The 21,597-nt window shown below is 29.8% G+C and overlaps 2 protein-coding genes across 2 annotated transcripts in view; one reads left to right on the top strand and one right to left on the bottom strand.

Annotated features, from left to right (window-relative positions):
* The window catches only part of LOC129959066 (acetyl-coenzyme A synthetase, cytoplasmic-like), a 46,139-nt gene extending 36,783 nt beyond the window's left edge, over positions 1-9,356 (top strand). Inside the window, exons 12-16 of the mRNA XM_056071862.1 lie at positions 772-852; positions 1,091-1,199; positions 2,690-2,889; positions 6,337-6,382; positions 7,374-9,356. Of these exons, the coding sequence (XP_055927837.1) occupies positions 772-852; positions 1,091-1,199; positions 2,690-2,889; positions 6,337-6,382; positions 7,374-7,573 (636 nt within the window). The 3' untranslated portion in view covers positions 7,574-9,356. The remainder of the gene's footprint in view (positions 1-771; positions 853-1,090; positions 1,200-2,689; positions 2,890-6,336; positions 6,383-7,373) is intronic.
* A 10,904-nt stretch (positions 9,357-20,260) lies between these two features.
* Positions 20,261-21,597, bottom strand: part of LOC129958230 (protein FAM91A1-like) — a 68,991-nt gene continuing 67,654 nt past the window's right edge. The window contains exons 21-22 of the mRNA XM_056070520.1: positions 21,498-21,567; positions 20,261-20,818 (exon numbers count right to left, since the gene is read on the bottom strand). Coding sequence (XP_055926495.1) covers positions 20,684-20,818; positions 21,498-21,567 — 205 coding nt within the window. The 3' untranslated portion in view covers positions 20,261-20,683. The remainder of the gene's footprint in view (positions 20,819-21,497; positions 21,568-21,597) is intronic.

Genomic DNA, 21,597 nt, shown 5'->3' with positions numbered 1-21,597 from the left:
TTTTGATTGCCTTTCTTCTAATATAATTTGAAATTTTAATTTATATTTTATTGTATTAATAAGATAAATTTCTTGTTATTGTAATGTAATTCTGTTACTGTACTGTTTCTTGTTATTTATCTGAACTTACTGTAAATATAACATTTAAATTTAATTCAAATTTTCAAATATGAATTTCCTGAATAAAAAATCCGATGTCTTTTTTCTTTTGATATCGGAAGTTCAAAATAACTGTAGAAAAGAAACTTCTCCACATTTGATTCGAGCTTCTACATTTTGAAATGATCAGATATCTTCTTTACAAAGTACTAACAAATTTTTTATAATAAGATGTTTCTTGTAAATATAACATTCGTTCTAGCACTTTTAATTGATTGCTTTACTGTTACGTTAGTTTTCTATTTTCAAGAGAACCATAGTTTTTCTGTCATTAGAAGATTAATTGAATACACCTTTTAGAACAATATTTATTTTTAAAATTCCATGAAATACCGTACCTTCGAACCGTGAAAATTGACACAAAAGAATACCACAGTTATTGGCATGTTTAAATGCATCATTATATTTTTACAACAGCATTTATTCTTCAATCACATGGATATTCCTTTTTAAGTAATTAATATTGGATCGGATTTATTTTTATTGAAGTATTAGAGTTGAATATTTTTCAATCAATTAATTTTATTACTTCTGAATTTTTATGATTATTTTATTAATTGGATTAACAAATAAATAGTCACACTAAAAAATTGTTTTTGCTGTATATTTCAGTCTTTTCCATTCTTTGGTGTTTCTGCAAAACTCCTGTCAGAAGAAGGGAAAGAAATACATGGTGAAGGAGAAGGCTATTTAGTGAGTGAAAAAAATTGTTTTACAAAAAGAAGTTTCATCTAATGGATTTAAAATAAATAGCATTAAAAAATGGTAAAATAATAAGAAAATTTTTTAAAACAGATTTCAAACTACCGTAACATTTAAAATAAGAATTAGGAAATAAAGACAAAAAAGCAGAAAATAATTTGAAAAATCTATTTTCTAGCATGGTAATTAAAGTATTTTCTTAAAAGATCTTTTCATTATTGTTGTATAGGTATTTGACAGACCTTGGCCAGGTATGATGCGTAGTGTGTATGGATCACAAGAACGTTACGAAACAACATATTTCAAAAAATTTCCTGGTTATTATTGTACAGGAGATGGTAAGATTTTCTATTCAATATTATTTTTACCTTTCGATTGCATCAAAGATTGCAGACATTAAAGAATAAATTATCATTAACTCTAATATAATAAAAAAGTATTTGATAATGATTGCTGGAATTAAAATCTGTTATCACCAGAATAGAAAAAGGAGCTGATAAAAGTGAATTTTATCTTCTTTTTTTTTTATCCTAAATGTGATACAAGAAATGTACTTTTGCTCTTAAATAAATTGCTAGATACGTGTACAAGAAAAATAATCTTGACTTTTCCTTTTGCTGACTTAGCAGTTACAGTAATAGTTCATAAGTGTGTAAAATGTACTCCATATACAACAATTATGATCTTAGAAAGGTAAGGCTAGTTAAATTAAGTCGTGTTGTCATATTACTTGTTGTTTGAATTTGTGCATGCATTTAAATTGGACAAACAAAGAATTTTGGTTTAATGGATTATAACGTCCAAAATGAAGAAAAAAATTCTAAAAGAAAGCAGTTAGGAAGTAAATTGAAGCAGCAGCATAAAATGAAAGGTTCTTTGCGCAATGAAGATCAAGGAGTCCTAGTAAATTCTGTGAATCCATATTTGTAAAACATAATAACGAAGAATATAGCAAAATGATCTCTGATTACAAACGACAATAATGATTAAATAACCAATGATACGAAGATAAAAATTACAGACAGGAATAGAAAAGAAAATTATCTAAATTTAATTATGAAACTAGGCAGTGAATCCGTGTAGTAGTGTCATGACTAACATGCATGGTATCGAGGGAAAAATATGACGAATCCTGTACAAAAAGTGTGTTGAAAAAAGTGTCATTCTATCTTAAAGCAGCGAAGATCTCTTCATCGATACAACAATATTTCTCCGGATATCAAATAATGTAAATTCGTTGAGTATTGAGGGTAGCAGAGACTTAAAGAATGACTTTTTCACCTATATATATATATATATAATATAACTTCATTTAAAAATGTTCATATTTCCTGATCCAATTCCTACTTTTTTATTTAATTAATCCTACACGAGCTCTGTAATACTGCTAAATAAGCGAGATCCCACGTTCCTAGTGATGGGATAAAAATCTTTAATGTTTTTAAAAATGCATATATTTCCCCTTTCTAAGTCTACGTGTGTCAAAGTAATCCCTATCAGAATCTCATGGCATAAAATCAATGACGAAAAATTTTCTCTCTTTCGCTCTTGTATTGCGATGAGAACCATTGCAATAGGTTGTCTTCCTATAGAAATCTGCCTAAAAATGCAGAGAAAGTTTTGCTACCAAAATGAATAAAAACTATCGGCACTTTTTATACAAAAGAATATATTGATGTTAAAAAATTAGCAAACTAAGTAAAGTATCATTCTATATATGAAGTACAACGAATTACTTGATTTGATTTATTGATTGGGACAAATCTAAATTTTGCTCAGTTTTTTGTATGCATCTAAAGATGAAGAATGAATATTTCTTTGCTTCCAGGGGCTAGAAGAGACAGCGATGGTTATTTATGGGTGACAGGACGAGTCGATGACATGTTGAATGTATCTGGTCATTTATTATCGACAGCAGCTGTCGAGTCAGCTCTTATTACACATCCCGATGTTGCGGAGACAGCTGTAGTCTCTACACCTCATCCTGTCAAAGGAGAATGTCTCTACTGTTTCGTAACTCTGAAGGAGGTAATATTTTGGATGTCCCTCGGGAGCCCATTATTATACCTTCTTAAAAGCAGTTTTTATTCGATCCACACACGATATATTAACAGTCTCACGACTAAATGGGTCATTTTAAATAGGGGATATCATTTGAAATATTACTTATTCTAAAATAAATTACGCAGGCCTGCAAAATTTGAGTCGTGAGATAGTGTTTGTATTGTAATGATTTTTTTTATATTATTTGATGCGCCGATTTCAAATATAGCATCCATTTTTCTCAATCAAGTAAGGATAATTCACAAAATGATCTTAAATATGTGGACAAGAAAGCCTATTATGCATATTCTGAGGAAAAGAAAGTCCTTTCAAAATATTTTTAAATGTTCTATTTACAAATTAATTAATATATCAAACAATTGGAAATGATGTACTAAATATATATTAATTAGAAATTATATTAAGTAGAACAGTTAATATTGTTAAATTCATTCTGGATTTATATATTCTTAACGCTTTCTTTCCCTTTTTTCCCCCTAAAATCTCCTTTGGCACTTATTTGTAGGCAACAAGCGGGACTTCTCTGTGTAGTATCCAACAGTACCTGTCGTAACCGTTCCACCTCCCTAGATATCTACGCACCATCTCCTTGATATCTTGACGAAATATTTCTTCCTTTCTTCAGTAACTGCACCAAGATTTTGGAGAAAGTAGTCTAAATGCAAATTTAAAAGATTCACTTTCAAACTCATCTAATAACTCAGGTCTTTGAATTTCATTAAAATTGTTTTTGTGATCGATTTAAAGTTGAAGTCTTTAAATCTTCCGAGGAATTTTGTGATGACTTTCTTGAAAGTTCCTCTTGTCTCTTTTTCGTTCAAAAGCACTTTATTTTCAAATACATTGTATTTTAAAAAGTCAGAATATCTAGATTTACAAAAACACTTTCTTTATTTTTGCATCCCATAAATCTTAGAAATTGATTGCCTAGATATTTAAAGCACTTTGCTTCTTTTGATAGAACTTTAAAAATAGTTCCATCAAGCTAAGCGTAATGTGGTGTCAACAGGACTTTACTGGGATCAACCAAACTTTCTTTTACAACACTTTTTCCAGATTTTAATGTTTTTCCGTGCGGACACTCCTTTTTGTTCCAATGATTCTTCTTATCCTAACAGTCCCATTCACACAAGAAGCAAAGGCGCATTGTGTATTCTACTTGTTGGTCAAAAACCTTGGAAAGTACTTTTAGATCAGATTTATCCATCCATGTTCTTTATACTTCAAATTATTGAAAATCATATATAATATACACTTTATTTCACCTGAAATCACCATTCAAAAATCTATCACAATTTTTAAACAGTTTTAGGTTGCAAATCTGTGTTACTGAAAATTCTATGTCAGATACAAATGTACTGGACCTTCTAATGAAGTTCAGCAAATGATTCCGTATTAAGTTAAAGTATGTCAATTAGTGGTTTAATTAACATACATTTTTTGTAACAAAAACAAGTGGGATGGATGGCCATCTGGTCCATTGAAACAGACATTTTTCAATTTTTATCACACAATGTATCAACACAGAATAACTTTATTTCAAACTGGAAATATTGATTTGTTTAATATAATTTAAGTCTCATAAGCATACCTTGATATTTAACAAATATTTTAGCCGTATTATTTTAAACAGGCTCTGTTAATTATGTGTGTGACATCGAGTCACGATCTATTGATATCGCGTGTAGTAATTTCACTTGTATTGCTCGTATGATTGATTCCAACATTAAAATAGCGCATTAAATGAGCAACATTTTAGCTTATGATAAGCATAATCATTCAGTAAACTAATATCTCATCTGACTTCGTTTAAAAATTTCAATTAAATTTTTATATGAAATAAAGTAAAGATTCATTCCACATTGTCCAAAAATATAAAAAATAAACAGAACATTCCTTCTTTAAGATTTGATTCTGAAAGAGAAGAGCACAATTAAACACTGAAAATAGCTTGAATTTCATTGTAACAATGATAAGTATAGTCACAAATTAAGCAGAAATATATTTTTAAAAATTAGTCAAAATGAAGGAAAATTTTTCAAGATAACTAAATTAATATCATCACAAAGATAATGCTCTGAATTTCAATACAGTATAAAAATAAACATACATTAAGAATAAGCTGATTACATTACAGAAAATTACCGACGAAAAACACGAAAATTTGCTTACTTTTTAATTCATTCTAATTTAATGAAAATTAAAAAATGCATCTGAGATGCACATTAGGGTGGGCCGAAAGAAAATTTTATTGTTATTTTTTTTTTCATATTCCCTACACCTGTAAAGGTGTAAGCTGCTATTTCCAAGGTTTTCAATACTTCTCCTATAAACTATTGAAAATCAATTGTTTTTCATTAATTTTAAAAGTTTGCTCTGTCTGTTAAATATAATACTAACTGTTAAAAACTTAAATTCTTAAGAAAAATAAAATGTATTTAATCAGAATCGGTCTATAACTTTCGGTCGCATATTCCCACCAAATAAATATTTGATAATGGGGATTTTTGGATCTAATGCTCATCACGACTTCCACGCATTATCTTATCGATGAATTACAATAATACGATGTATATTTCATTTAGATCTAAATGAATATCAATTTCATTTATTTTCTTTGTTTACTGTTATACATTGTAAAACTGAGCTTCAAAATTATCATTATCATATGATTAACAAAGAATATCATTCATTTGTAAGCAAATGACGAAAGGAGGAATACAGAAAGTAACAAAAATTAAGAGATCTTGAATACTTTGATACAAACTTGAGCTATTGAACACCTTCATAACAATCTTAATTCAGATATCTATATTCTGCAAATAGAGTTAAATCAAAGAAGAAAAAATGATATTCTGTTATTGATCCTTAAATTCCATTATTATAAGCAAATGTTGATCTCACATTTACCATTTTCAGGGTGGGATGCTTATTTTATTAGAACTCCAGCTCCATGCATTCTGTGACTTGGTGTAGAGTAAAAAGTCTAATTAGGGATGTAACTTTTTCAAATCCTCTTAAGTGTATCTCCTGAACAAGAATAATGTCATGCCTGCCAACGATGTCATGGAAGTTTCAAAAGTGTTTTTATTGTTACAATATTTTTTACTGATTTATTTATTCAACTTTTAGGAATTATAAAATCCTCAAAGTTCACACCAACGAGATTCCCTTGAATATGAAGAGCATCTGATTGCGAATCACTCCATATCTCTAGGGTGCACGACAAGTCTTGCGTGATATGTAGTAGAGTTGGTGATAGTTACTTTAAGAAAATATTGGAATTATTCTGTAACTTCTTTCGGATATAAACAAATGTTTTTAATATTTTGTCTATGAAAGAAACATATGCTTTAAGTCTCTGATAAGAATTTTTCTTTCTGTTTGTCAACATTTTTCTTTATTTTATAGGGCAAAGAATATAACGAGAACCTGGGAAAGCAACTTAAAGAAAAAGGTAAAAGCACTATTTTACAGTATAGCTTAGGTTTAGATATTTATTTGTTAAAATATTATTTCTATTATATTATATATTTCTTACATTACTTATTCAACTCATGAAATGTGGGTTTTTAAAATAAAAGGAAAGCAAAAAGAACTCTTTTCACGAGAAATCTTGTTTAAATATCGAGAATTAAATTCAAAGGAAAGCTAAAATTGCCACATTTTTACAAACGTTGCCACTCGATTTGGAAACAACAAAAAAAAAAAAAAAAAAAAAAAAAAAATACTCGTTTAGTTTGGTCGTATCTAAGGAAAGAAAAAAATGATGTTACTTAAACTTTTTTTAATATTTTTTGCCATTCATAAGCGAAATTTGCGTTTTTAATAATCATATATAAAATATTTACTACTAAAGTGTCTATGGAATCCTATGTATAATTATAAAATATTTTCAATCGAAAGGGACTGAGAAATAATACTGAGAATGACATTCAACCGATAAGATACATTCTCAAATCACAAATTTTTGCTTGTATAAAGTACACGTTTTTAATTACCTTATTTCATGCTTATAAGATCTTTGAGAATAACTTAACTTCTTTATTTACATCCAATTATCATCAAGAACTTCGAAAAATATTCAAGTTACTAATTTTTGAAAAATTTAGTTTCATATTATTATGTTTATTAAAGTTTCGCTATGGGCCCCAGTTTGCCTTCCTTTCAATAAAAAATAGTTTCAGGCTTTATTGTGAAGTACTGAAAATGGGATAATAAAGAAATTTAAGTACAATGAATAATATAAGAAAGAAAATTCATTAAAAATTAAAAAATATTATAAATGTATTTAAAAAAGACTATTTATATAAGCTTTTATTGTTTTTATAGTCATATATTTCATAAAAATATTTTCCTTTTTTTTTATTGAACAGTCCAGTATTTTCTACTTTTTAAAAGAATTGAAAGCATATTTTTAAATTATTTCAATGGATTGTTTATTGCAGTTCGTTACTGGATTGGGCCATTTGCAACCCCAGAGTATCTACACATCACATCAGCTTTACCAAAAACCAGATCTGGGAAAATTATGAGAAGAGTTTTGAGGAAAATCGCAGTGAATGACCATGATTTGGGTGATCTGACATCACTAGCAGATGACACATTGATCACAAAATTGTTTCAAAGTCGTCCAGTGACTGAATAAATATCAGAGATCTACAGACAGCATTTATTTTGGAAATGATAGTAATTATTTATTGTGTTGTAGAAACTTTACAATGATATTGGAAATGATAGTGTTTTTATTTTCGCTGCCCTTTTGGAAAACTGTTGCATTGACGAGTTTACGTTCAGCAAGTTTCTAAATGTCATCGTATCTATGTTAGTGACAAATTCCTTTACATATCATGAACTATGTAGATGTTAATATGCCCTATTTCAAACGACAAAATCAGCCGTATGGTAAGGAAGAATTGATTTTTTTTTATCATAACATAGTGGTCATCAATATTTATGTTTTAAATTCCAAACAGATCACTACTACATTAGAGCAGGTAAAATCCCTTTCAAAATTCTGACATGAAAGAAATATAGTGACTTGAAGAGTTCATCTTTTATAATGACTTGGAGTGCACTATAAAAAATGTGTAATATAAAAATAGATTTAACATAATTTTGAAAGATTATTTGCTATAAAGTCGTTCTCACAGAAATTAAAAATGTGAGATATAATTGGTATTTTTTATTATTTTTTTGGCCTATGTTTATTCCTTCAAGGATTATAAAACAATTTTTACTTATCACATTTTAATAACATTTCAAACGAGTTAGGAAGCTGTAATAGGGATAATTGTTTCTAAAACGTATTTTGCCGTCATTTTGCTTTCATATTTTAATTCTTTTGAAAGTTTCAACTTCTTCATTCTTTGAAAGCACAATTTTTTTCAACATATTATTTCTCAAGTGAAAACTTAATTTTTCATATTATTGTTGTGGCCCGAATCCATTTTTGAACGGAACTTGTATTCTTACCTCAGAAAAGGATTTTTCAATTGAAATAAATGTTTTTATAAATCAATAATATTAGCAATTTGCTAAAATGCTTAATTTGCGCAGCCTTTTGTATAATCTCTGCTGGCTGTTTTTATTTCTTATTAATGCATTTGCTAATATATTTTTATATCTGCTAATATTTCTTAATAATAATTTCTTATAATATTTCTTAATAATAATAATTATTATTATAGTTTATATCTGCTAATTATAATTTGAAGTGTTGGCAGTTATTGAATTCAAGCGAAACTATTATGTCTTTTATTTGCCTCTCACAGAAATATTATCTTTTAAGGGAAAAAAAAAAACATTTAAATTTTTAATACAATACAAACGTTTGCTTCTCGGAACCACTTATGAGAAAAAAAAAATCAGTAAAGCCCAAAAAGTACTTTACACAAAATTCTAATTTCTAAATATGATTAATGATAATACGAATGCTAGAATTCGCTACATTAGGAAATTTAGATTATACTTCAAATAACTCTCTTCAATATATTTTTGCAGAATGCTAGAGAAAGCACCACATTTGATATAAATTATGAGCAAAAGAAATGACACCACTTTTATGTAACTCTTTTTTTCGATAGGGTTGTCATGTATGTTTATTATTTTAAAAAATGTATGTTGTGTACTTCATGACTGATATTTTATATGTAGAAGAGTTTAGATTCATTAGCCATAAACTGATGATATTCAGATTCCAGATAGAAGACTTCTTTAGAAGAGTTTCTTTATATAAATTGCCATAATATTTGGATGCTTAGATGGACAAATCAAAATGTATAATTCCATATATAGTAACCACCAAATGTGGTGAAAATACATATCATGAAATGTGTCTTCTTCGATGAGTCCATTAAAAATTCCAGATCAAACTTAGAATAGATGTAATGAGCATGCTGAATGTTGTTTATTTTAGATTAAAGCTTTATGGCCTGCATTGAAAATAATGTTGTATTATCTAATTAGTAACACATTCTACGCAAAAAAAAAAAAAAAAAAAAAACCTTGAACCACACATGTTTATAGACGATGGATTTCTGCAAATTTGAGTATAATCATGAAATTTTCCGAATCATTGACAGATTTTAACTTTGCAAATTTAGTAGCTCCAGACAGTAATTTACGATAGTAATTTTGACGTAAAGAAAGTTCAGAATTCTGAAATATATTTCAAATATCCTCAAAGAAGTAATTTTCCAATTTTGTTATCAGAATTACTATCGTAAAAATCGTAGTATGAAAAAAGAGTAAAATTAGAATATTGCGCCTGGTAATTTGGAAATAATATTCAATAAAAACAACTTTATTATTTTTATTCAATTAAAAATCCAAATTTCTTATCAAAAGTCATATCCGACTTTAATTAATATTTCATGTCATAAAAATAATTCATAAATCATGAAAATAATTACAGAAATAAGCAAGCAGGAAAAAAAGTTACTACTCTGGATTGCCAAGGAGCTCGACTTTGCGAAAAATATTAAATATAAAGCATACTAATCCCAAGAAAGTCTTAAAAGAAATGGAGCAAGTGTTCATATCCTTAAATATTTTAATTAGACATATATTTATAACTGCCAAAAATAGTGGACAACTGTAATAAAATACTTTGACTTCTACAGAGGGTGCTAATAAAAAGTTTTAAAAAAATTTCTACACGGTAATATAATACCCATAGCGAAAAATTCTCTATAAATGTATATATATTTTTTTCAAATTCATCAATAAGAGCACATAATTCTTTCTGTAAAATTTTTCGAGATATTAAAAGACAAATTTCTTGACTTAGACCAGGGGTCGGCAACCTATTGAAACGGAAGAGCCGCACGCAACAATTTACAAAATTTCCCAGTTTTTAAAGAGCCACTAAAAATTTTCTATTTAATATAATAGTATTTCCTTATATATATTTGATTTTTTGATTCAAAATAAACGGCTTTAAATACGGAATAATCTTTATTCATATAAAAACACAAATATATATAGTTACATCATTGGCTTTGCTTGCCTTTTGAAAGTTTGATTTAATCTGGCTTATAGCTTGTTGTTTTAAGTTTCAAACACAACTCTAGATTTTTATTTGTTAGTGTACTTCTAAATTTACTTTTTACTATATTCGTGCAAGAGACAGCTTGCTCACACGAATATGTCGATCCAAAGATCGTCAGCACTCTATACGCCAATCTCTTCACCTCACTGTAGCATTCTGGAAGATTATTCTATGTAATATGAGGGACTCAACTCGAGAAATTTCTTCTGGAACAGTCCACTTGTGCTGCGCTATGTGCATGCATGTCTGGACCTCTCTGGACCTTTCCACTCCACAAGTCTTTGGTTTTCTAATCTAGCAATTGCAATCGGCTCAATGTTTATCTCATTTGTATCATGTTTATCTCATTTGAGAGAATTTACTATGGACGCGAGAGTATTTTTGTTTGTTTTGAATTGCTCGCATCTCTTAGCGAATCGATCCTTCATGTTTTTTAAAGTTATGCTGAAGTAATTCGTGTCAATAGTTGAATTGGTCTCATTGCGATATTGATTCAGATTTTTAAAATGAAGTAATTTACCGCTCTCCATGTCTTCAACAAAAAAAAAATGTAATTTTTTTTTTTTTTTCGAAAAAACTACTTCAAGGAGGGTTGCTCTTTCTTTGCATTTCTAGATTTAGTTCCTTTAGTCTCATTGTGTTATCTCCCATAATAGAAACTGTTGAGATATTAGGTACTTAAAAATATATTTCCTTATTTTTTTAAGAGTTTTGATAATAAATTATTAATTTTTCGTATGGAACTGGAGAGCCACAACTTTACATCAAAAGAGACGCATACGGCTCGCGAGCCCCAGGTTACCGACCCCTGAGTTAGACCATTTTTCCATACACTTGACCGGTGTTTGAGAGAGTCTTTCGCTGATATTTTCAAGTATAATATACGTATTAAAATGAGTATTAAAAGGGCATAATCAAAAAATAATACATTCTTCGATGTCCACACAATATTGCATGTTTTTAACAACACTTGTGTATATATTATCCACTTCTTCACTTGTGACCTAAAGGCATGCTTTTTGAATTTATCAGCAAAGATTTAAAAAACTTGTACGGTCAAAAACAATTCATTCTTTAGTTCAGATATAATGCCACTCAAAACTAATTCAACATATGTGTAACTCTTCAGTATAACAGTACTGTACAAAATAAGAACAGTCAAAAAAGTTTATAAAAATGCCACACTACCCATTTATAGAAATTCGTTGATGATCGTTTTGACGATTGATACTTCCCTACTAATTAAAGTTGCATTCATCTGTTCAAATTACATTTTTCAAGAAAGACAAATATGATTCCACTGAAGTGGAGCCCAACAGATAAATTCTAGATGCTATATTGTAACTGTCTATCGAGTCCATAAATGCTATATGGATGCCAGTAATTACGTTGAAGTATTCTCTGCAGTGTCGTTTTTCGAATGATAAGTTCTAGACTGATTGTTCGTACAGCAACATGAGGATAGCTTCAAAAATAAAGAAATCAAACTAAGCGGTGATAATTTCTCTATGTCTGGCCTTATCCTTCCCGGGGAAGAATCTGTAAATGTAATTTGCAACCACTAAATCGTTCTGCAAACGCAGTTCCTAGAAGGATGCCGTAGTTCAGGAAACGACGTTTGTATTCTATAACTAGACCAGCATTGCGATTAAATACGGCATAAATTATCTTTACTAAAATATGTTATTCTTTAAAAAGCCCATAATTGTGAGCAAAAAATTTTTATTTTCTTGTTATGCTTTCCATTACTTCTCTGGAATATCTTCAATATTCAGTTTCTCTTCTTTCATAAACTCTAAGTTGTAACTCTCGGCTAATCAAAGTGAACAACATTATGCGTGATTAACCGAATTTCTTTGAAATCGTGATGATTAGACAAATGTTTTAGACACTAAACAAATATTTAACAACAAATTAAATACAACTAGACAAATATTTCATGTAGCAGTTTTTCTATATTGAATAAATTTGCATTTCTGAAATAAATGTTTTCATTTAAATTTCAGATTAATTTCTTTAAATTTATAAATAATCCTATCTTTGCAAATTGTGTAAATAGATGAATTTAAGAGAAACATTTTATTACCTGACACTTTTATATTATGAGAGGCGTATGTAAGTATAGTTTTTTTACTACCAACTGCAAAGTGTTTTCTTAAAATTTTCAATCTCATTTAATGAAACTTTGTACTGGAAATATTTGTCTTAGTTCAATATTTAGAGAAATAAAAGCTTGTTCCATTTTCTTGGGACACTATATTATAATGATATTTTAGACTCTTAATTTAATCCAAATTAATTTCCAAAGTTTTATCTTAATTTAACCCATAGTAACTTCATTCTAAAATATTCTCTTATTTCCTGATCCAATTCCACTTCCTCTACTTAATTAATTCAAGAGAAGCTTTATAAAATTGCTGAATCTGCTAAATGCCGACATTTTCACGCGCTCCACGTGAAGGGCTAGAAAAATGTTCAGTAATCACATTCTTTTTAAAAGATCTCTGTCTTCCCCTTACTTGTGATTGCCATGCGTCAGAAATCCCTATCAGAATCTTGATAATATATTAGCACTGTAAAAAAAATATTTTCCCTATCAATATCTCATGTTATATAAGACGAGGGATAATTCATTTCTTGCTCTCTTCCCGACTTCTGCTTTTGTTCCGCATTGTGGCGGACGTGACTTGTCCGTGCCTTCTTGTAAATAAATCATGCCTGTCTCCCGGGAGAGAATAAATCGAATTTAAAAATGCCAAGTCTCTTCACTGCTTGTCGCACCTACATTCTGCTTAACATAAAATAATGCTTATATATTATAGATAAATAGATGGATTTTAAAGTAGGCTTTATTTTTCAACTTTCTAAAAGCTTTGCTCCTATCCTCTATCTTGTTTCAATAGATTAAAAAAAACAAAAAAAAAAAAAAAAAAAAAACGATGTGTTCAAAATTTTACTTTAATTGGCAACTGCAGGACGACCCTTATCGACCATGAAGTTTCGAAACTTTTACCCAAAAATCATTTTTGAATTTTCTCCCCCTCATTTTCTTGCAGATTTGCATTGGTGACCTTCATTCCAGTTACGAGTTTTATTATATTGAAAATTTTCCTTTCTGCGACTTTGTATACACTTCCCCTTGTCGCCTTTTGAAGCGACGAAGTTTCTCCGACAAGAAACTAACTTTTCACTGTTGAAGGAGGTTTCTTAGTGCTGCTGTTATTTCCCCAACAATCTTTAGGGTGTTCCTTTATTAGTTTTTGGATATCCTTTTTACCACAATCGTTCAACATTGTTAATGAAATAAATAGAATACAGTCCAGAGTGATAGCTGTCAACTTAATGCTTATTAGAAACTATTGTATGAGTTGAAGACTTGTCATACAATTTTTTCAATGTTTTTCCGTTGATTAGCATGCAGGCACACAACTTTTAAGCCCTATAAGAATTCGATATTCAAAACAAATCGATATATATATGTATTTAATTTCGCCCTCTTGCAAATGCACAGGAGGTGACCATCTTAAGTGAAACTGATATTCTGAAGATACTGAAGTTATTAAAATTATGGGTGGCATTACATAATCACTTAGTATATCCCAACACCTTTTATTCTAGGTGCAGTTGCGTCTTTAAAAAATAAATACGTCCGAATGGTGGTCATAAAATCCATACTTTTACTTTTTTTTCAAGATTCAAGGTTTCCTCACGGATTCCGTGAGGGCTTTTTATTACTCATGTTCGATCAAAGTGTCCGGCATTATGGCGAAAGGGAGTTCACTGTGTCCACAGAGTTTTCCATACCCAAGTAACATCACCTATTATTTGATCAAGGAACTCTTCAACAAAATTTTATGAATCTCTATTCTTAAGGCTGACGAATCCATTAGATCTTGTAACAATGCAACTCCAAATTCCATAACATGAATATCAGTACAGTGGAATACAACTTATCCACAGTTTGAAAAACAGCCATCGCATTTAAATTAGCAGATGGCGAATGAATGCTGCTTTCTACAATAATGTATGTATTGACATTTCGCTCAGTGGCAGATTTAGACATTTTCCGGCACTCGGCATAGCAAATCATGAGAACCTTATTTTAATAAACATCTCAATTTAGTTTGACATTTCAACGCATTTTTAACTTAATCGTCTAATTAATAATGTCTTAGATAATTTTTTTTATTTCAATAACTATGAAAATTTATAAGCTTTTTATTTATTTATTTTAACATGTGACTGTGCAACATCTACTTTAGTACACGGTTATACTTAATCAGACTATTGGTTTTATAAATACTGTAAAAAATAAATGAACGTAAAGTGACAGCCTGACCAATTAAACTTGACAAAGAGTTAATATTAACCCAATATTAAATAAATCACAGAATTTGTATTATTTTTTTTATAAATCTATTGATTTGAATACTAAGCTAATAGCTTTCCAAATCTGTTTGCTTATGTTCCCAGCGCTTCCTAGAACGAGTTTGAAATCAGGCATTGATAAAGAAAATTTGACTCGTTTTTTCCCTTCAATCTGACATAATAATAATAATAATAATAAAAAGGGTTTTCCTATATTTATCTATTTCGATGTACATAGTAGATGGGGAATAGAAAATAGAAATTTAACTAAAAATAATGCTTTTGCGCAACCAGATCAATGCTAATGGCTGTAATCTGAATCGTAATTTATTTATGCGATTTAAGCAAAGAAATACTGCGCTGTTTACTAATGAATTCGGAAGCTGGAAATTGGTATACAATTAATAAGAAGTACATGATCTGAAATCGCTGTCGTCCAAATTATGTTTTATTTGGAGTAGTAAATTCTACTTTAGAACCCTCTGAAATGAATAAGTTATTTTTCCAGTATGTAATATGATTTCACAATCATTTATAATAAAATCATTAGTAATATTTTTAAAGCACGAGATAAAAAATAAGAACGTAAAGTCATTAAAAACTAGTCCCCCTCTTAAAGGATTTCCCAACAGCAAATTAAATAATTTGATATTTGGTTTTCTTAATATTATTGTAAAATACCGATTACATAATGGCTGATTTAAGCAAAGAAACATTCTTCCATTTCTTAACTAAGTTTCACAATTAATAGTCAAGAATTTCATGGTATAGAAAACAAAACTAGTTTGGAGTTTTAAAATTAATTCCTCAACAATTAACTGCAAGTTTTTAAAAGAAATAACAATGAAGAAAAGTATCAAATATCCTTAGGTCTTTACAAACGGATTGTTTGAATACCGCTTAAAGGAAAATATCCATTTATTTTATTTTAAAATGTTATTGTATCAACTAATCAGAAATGATTTTGCATGAAATGTGGCCATAAATACCCTTAATCAGTTATAAATATATGACATGAAAAAGCTAAAATTTTGACGGAGGCGTTACAGTTGTTTCTAGAATTAGCAACTTACATGCCACTAATAGAAGTGAAGATCAATTTATTTGATCATGGCATCGTCTACAGTAAATAATAATGCTACAGCACGTTGTGAACGTAGAAAGGTGGTATTCAGTACACATATCCAGACTTTGTAGTTACTTTCTTACAATATTCACTCCACTATTTGTATCTGGGGCTTTGATAAACTCATGAAATAAAAAGAAATACGTAAATGGATTCAATGACGTAAAGCTTTTCTGCATAAACTTGGCGATAGAGAAGGCCTTTTTGTAGAAATAATGCTCTTATCATAACGGCTGTGCCGATATTCAATTTACAAAAAGATCAATGGGTTAAAAAACTACTTTTTATATAAATTTTTAAAAACTGATTTATTGATAATCTGAAGATAAATCGAGTACCATAATAAATCCTTATCTACAATAAATCAAGATTCATAATACCCCCAGTTGAGCATCATTTCTTATGCTTTGCTGCTTTGAGGTACAATTTACCGCGGCTCATGCGGAATTTCGTTCTCATTAATCCAGTAACTTAAGTATTTTACTTCGGAAAATTCTTCAATAATATCTTCACACAGTTCAATTGCAGCAATTTGATCTACCGTTTTAGATTGCAAAATCACAGATACTAGTAACGCAACAGAAAATATCTTTTCAACTGAAGATAAAATAATGAGAAAATTGGAGCTTCTCAATGAATTTAAAAGAATGCAGACGATTCCTTACCATGACATTAATTCAAGAGCATAAATCAAATGATGACGCAATTCTACCAACACTATAATAGATTCATGTCGCTTTAGCTAACGCGTAAGAGAGTTTCTGCAATGCCTTTTTTCCTGGAAGAAGGGCACAGTTCTAATATAATACACACTTCTTCTGGCGTACAACCGACCACCCCGCCACCACTGAACGTAGCAGTATAATATACAACACTACAAAGCACTATCTCTTTTAGCAGTATTCATAAAAGAATAACATTTTTCAGAAACTTCGATGCAATTACAAATATCTTTAATTTGGCATGCGCTCGAAACAGCCAAATTTTAAGAATCAAAAGAGTAATATACATACAGTGGCGATGAAATTTTTTCTCTTATTTCGGCTTGTACACCACTGAATGTCCCAAACACGGTATCATATCTTCAGCCTCATAAATATCTTAAATCTAAACCTAAAGATTCTAAAGTTTTAAAAATTGTGTTTAATAGATTTGCTCCATGTGCTGAAATAACTGATGCGAGTAAAAATTTTTCAATTATTAAAAATTTGTTGTCATCACTTTCTACAAATCTAAGAGATTTAATCTATCATAAATATATAGGGTGTCCCAGCAAGACCGGATAAACCCTGCACAGCCAGATTCGTTGTTTGGAATACATAAAAAACGCCCAAAGAACTGTACCTCTACGACCCATAGTTTTCGAGAAAAACGCTAGAGAATATGTATGACGTCATATCCGGTTTACGAAAAAAAAAAACCTTTATTCGAAACGTGAACATCAGTACTTGCATAATTTTAAACAGGAATATGTTCGAAATGTCCTCCGTGCTTATGGAGGCATGCATGCGCGCGTCGTGGAATGATTGACTGTACACGTTCTAGCATTGTAGTGTCCATAAAAGTAAAGGCACTGTGGAGACCAGCAACTAAGTCCATTTCTGGAGTAACTAGGTCTCGATAAACCAATTCTTTTACATGGCCCCATAGGAAGAAATCTAAAGGGGTCAGATCTGGAGATCGTGCTGGCCATGGAACAGGACCTCGACGCCCAATCCAGCGGCCTGCATATTCGATATCAAGCCAATGACGCACAAGAGAGCTGAAATGCGCCGGAGCTCCATCATGCTGGGATCACAAGCCACGTATTGCTGCTAAGGGCATGTCATCTAGGACATCGTTTAATACATCCTGGAAAAATATCAACTACGAATGTCCCGTGAGCCGTTCAGCCAGTAGATATGGTCCAATTAATCGGTTGTCTAGCATGCCGGCCCAGAGCGGTCCTGATGTCTCTGCGGGCGGATTGCATGAGGATTGGAAATCGGACCACGTACTGCTGTTGTGACTATTAAAGACCCCATCACGTTTGAATCTTGCTTTATCCGTTCACAAGATACATACAATGAAAACATTATCGGCTTCATGTTGTTGCAATAACCATTCACAAAAGTCAATGCGTCGGTGAAAATCACCTGGATGCAGACCTTGAACGGTTCTGTAACGATATAGGTATAGCCCTTCTGCCCGTAATAGCTTGTGCACAGTATTTCGACTCGCATTCACCTTCATGGCTAGTGCGCGCGTACTCAATTCGAGAGATTCTTCCATTGCGCCGAAGTATTGCATCTTCCTCTGCTGAAGTAAGCGCACCGTGCGTTCTTCCACCAACGTCGTGCTGATTGTTTGTCGGGTACACGCTTTCAGTATTTCGCACTCTGCCGTCCAACCTGCGGATCACGTTGGCACTGGGAGAACGACATGATGGATAGCGACGAGAATACTCCTTAGCAGCTCGTAAGGCATTACCATTACATTCACCGAAGATTAAATACATATCGCAATATTCTCAGGGGAATACATTATCGAGTGAAGATTACCGGTAGCTATTACATGCAGCCTTTTAAATACGTAGAATTCAAACAACGGCTTTACATCATTTCACGTGACTTAATATGTGCGTTGTACATTTAGAACATCTTCCTATGTAAACTTATGCAAATACTAAAATAAATTTGCATTAGTCTACTAAAATTAGCAAATGGCTAGCAAAATTGTTGATAAAGTTACTTAATGTCTAGTTACTATTTTTTTTTTTTTTTTTTAGTAACGATGTCCATGTTTCGAATAAATGTTTTTTTCGTAAACCCGATATGACGTCATACATTTTCCTCGCACTTTTCTCGAAAACTATGGATCGTAGAGGTACAGTTCTTTGGGCATTTTTCACGTATTATAAAAACAACGAATCTGGCTGTGCAGAGTTTATCCGGTCTTGCTGGGACACCCTGTATATGTGGTTTCATCTGCTATAATAGAAAAAACATTTGCGTAAATTTACTTTTTCTATCAGTTTTCTAAAACTAATTTCGTTGCAAGCATGTATAATTTGGTTTTGTATTTTAAGAGATATACAGAGTCCTAATAAGTAGAACAAGTATTTATTTCCTTAGCTATTGCAGATATATACTTCCAAATGCAAAGTTTCATCAAATAAAATACATAAATGTAAGAAAGAACTTTGGTTTCTGAAGTGAGAATAAAAAGTTACAAAAATTACCTTTTTGCACAGCCCCTACAGCAAATAAATAAATAAAATAAAATAAAATACTAAAAAATGTCAGTGAGTAAAATTACAATCATTAACATTCCTTATACTCATCTATAAGCACATAAAGTTTCATTTTCATTTTTTGCTGAAATATTAAAAGGCAAATTTATGGATTCAAGTTGTTTTTTCAATATCTGAGACAGTCTTTTTTAGTTAATTTAATTATCTCAGTCTAATTTTGTAACAAGTTATAAAAAAATGAGAGATTCTGACTAAAAATTATTAAGAATTTTCGGACGAGTAGAAATTTAATTACCATTGAAAAAGCACTTTTAGTCCTGCATTAGTGGAATTGGTAATTAAATGATAGCATTAATTAAAAAACAAAAACAAATTTTAATCAATTTCTTGAACAATCTTTTAGTTTAAACTTTAAAATTAACTGCTAACCTTTTATTTAACAGTAAATGTTTAAAGCTGACAAATTTCATCCTCAAAACAAATTACTATATTTATTTTACGGTAAATTTTATCAAAGAAAAATTTCACAGAACTATTTAGCAACATATTTTAAAACTTATTTGAAATCCAATCAAATATAAGCTACTTATCAAAGCTCTGAAAGATAGAATATACTGCCGTTTAAATAAAAAGAAAAATAAATAAAGGAAAATACATATATGTTAAAGTTTTTTATTTAAACTATTAAGGTTCATCTTTTTTTAAACTATCATTAATATTCTAGATGATGATTAACTGCTGAAAATATACCAATGAATAAAGTACGATGAAACCATTAAAATTGAATTTAAAAACTCAGATCAAAAATTTAATATCAGAGTTTATTAAGAAAAATAATTTAACCTCTTTTAACTGTCTATTTGCAAAAACTTATATTTCAATTTTTCACTCTTTTGTGAAGTTAAAAATACCAAAATACAAAATTAAGACAAGAACTTCTGTAAGACAACAATTTTATTTGATTTCAGATAAATAAATCCATAGTCAACAAACATAGAAATAACCTATAAATTACAAAATACTCTTACAGAAATGATATTATGTAATTTAGAGATAATTTCTTTATCTACTTTGTATATACTTCGTAAGTATCAAAAATGATAAAAATGCAGACAAATAACAAGTGAGGACACAGATGGATCAGAAAAATAATTTTTGAACTATGAAAGACCATGTAATTACAATATACAAATGAATTCCTAAACAAACCAATTTTTTTAGTATTTTATTTTGGTCTATATTTTGTATCCTCATATATAATGAATACAAGCTACCTGCACTTATGAATAATAATTTTAGATTAAAAAATGGTTTATATCACATGATTAAGTTCAAGTCGCATGAAATTAATAAACGAATATAAGTACAAAAATAAATATAATTCAGGTTTTCTTTCAGATTTTAACAGAAAATTTGTTTACATAGATGTACATGGCTATGTTTAATGATTATTTCTTTGATCCATTTATGCCATGTGAGTTCATTTTTGGTTCCATATTGACAGTTTACCATCACGAAATATTAAATTTTCAGTGGGTAAAGGGAGCTCCAGATCACAACCCGGACGATTGGGAGGAAAAGATGTAGTTTTTCCTATATCAGAATTAATCACAGGCTGCAATCAAAAGAGAGCAGATATGTATACACAAATATTTACTAGGAAAACAAAGTAGCAAAATACAAAAGAAAAATTATATAGAACTTCGTAATCGTGAGAACGAATTAATTGCACAGTTAATGCTGGTTTGTAAAAATTCATGTGTGAAGAAATTTATCAAAAACAGAAAAATAACAATTCCAAAATATCAGCTTCAAATACTTTCGCTTTGCTGTTACTTATAAAAAAGATAACATTGAATTACGTTATAAATGCAGGTAAATTATAAATTAAGAGTTCCAGTGATTACTCAATATCTATGGCATACAATGTTTTTGATAGTTGGAAAATAATTTTATAAATAATTAAAGACCACAAAGTCTAAGATAAATATTTAAAGACGCCAAAATTCTCATTCTTTATCCACTTAATATCTTTCATAAACATTTTTAGAATAATATATACAATACAATAAGTTCTTTGCAATATCTCAAGAACAACAAAATCTTCCTGAACTGATTACTAAGATGCGGCAACAGCTAAATGTCATTATATCCTCCACTTTTACTGAATTATACAAAGCATGGAAATCAGGGCAGTAAATTAAATGCTCAGTAAAAATGCATATTATAAGATTAATATATATCTGTAGTCTGTTCATATAAAATTAAGATGATAGATTAAAACAAGAATGTACCTGATATTCCGATATGAAATCCAATAAACGAAGGCATAATTTCCTATTTGATGCAATAAGTTTCTGAAGGCTAAATAAGAAAAAAGAAATTAGTACATCA

This window comes from Argiope bruennichi, chromosome X1 (assembly GCF_947563725.1).
Source record: "Argiope bruennichi chromosome X1, qqArgBrue1.1, whole genome shotgun sequence".
NCBI classification, from domain to species: domain Eukaryota; kingdom Metazoa; phylum Arthropoda; class Arachnida; order Araneae; family Araneidae; genus Argiope; species Argiope bruennichi.
This window is presented reverse-complemented; position numbering and strand designations above follow the sequence as displayed.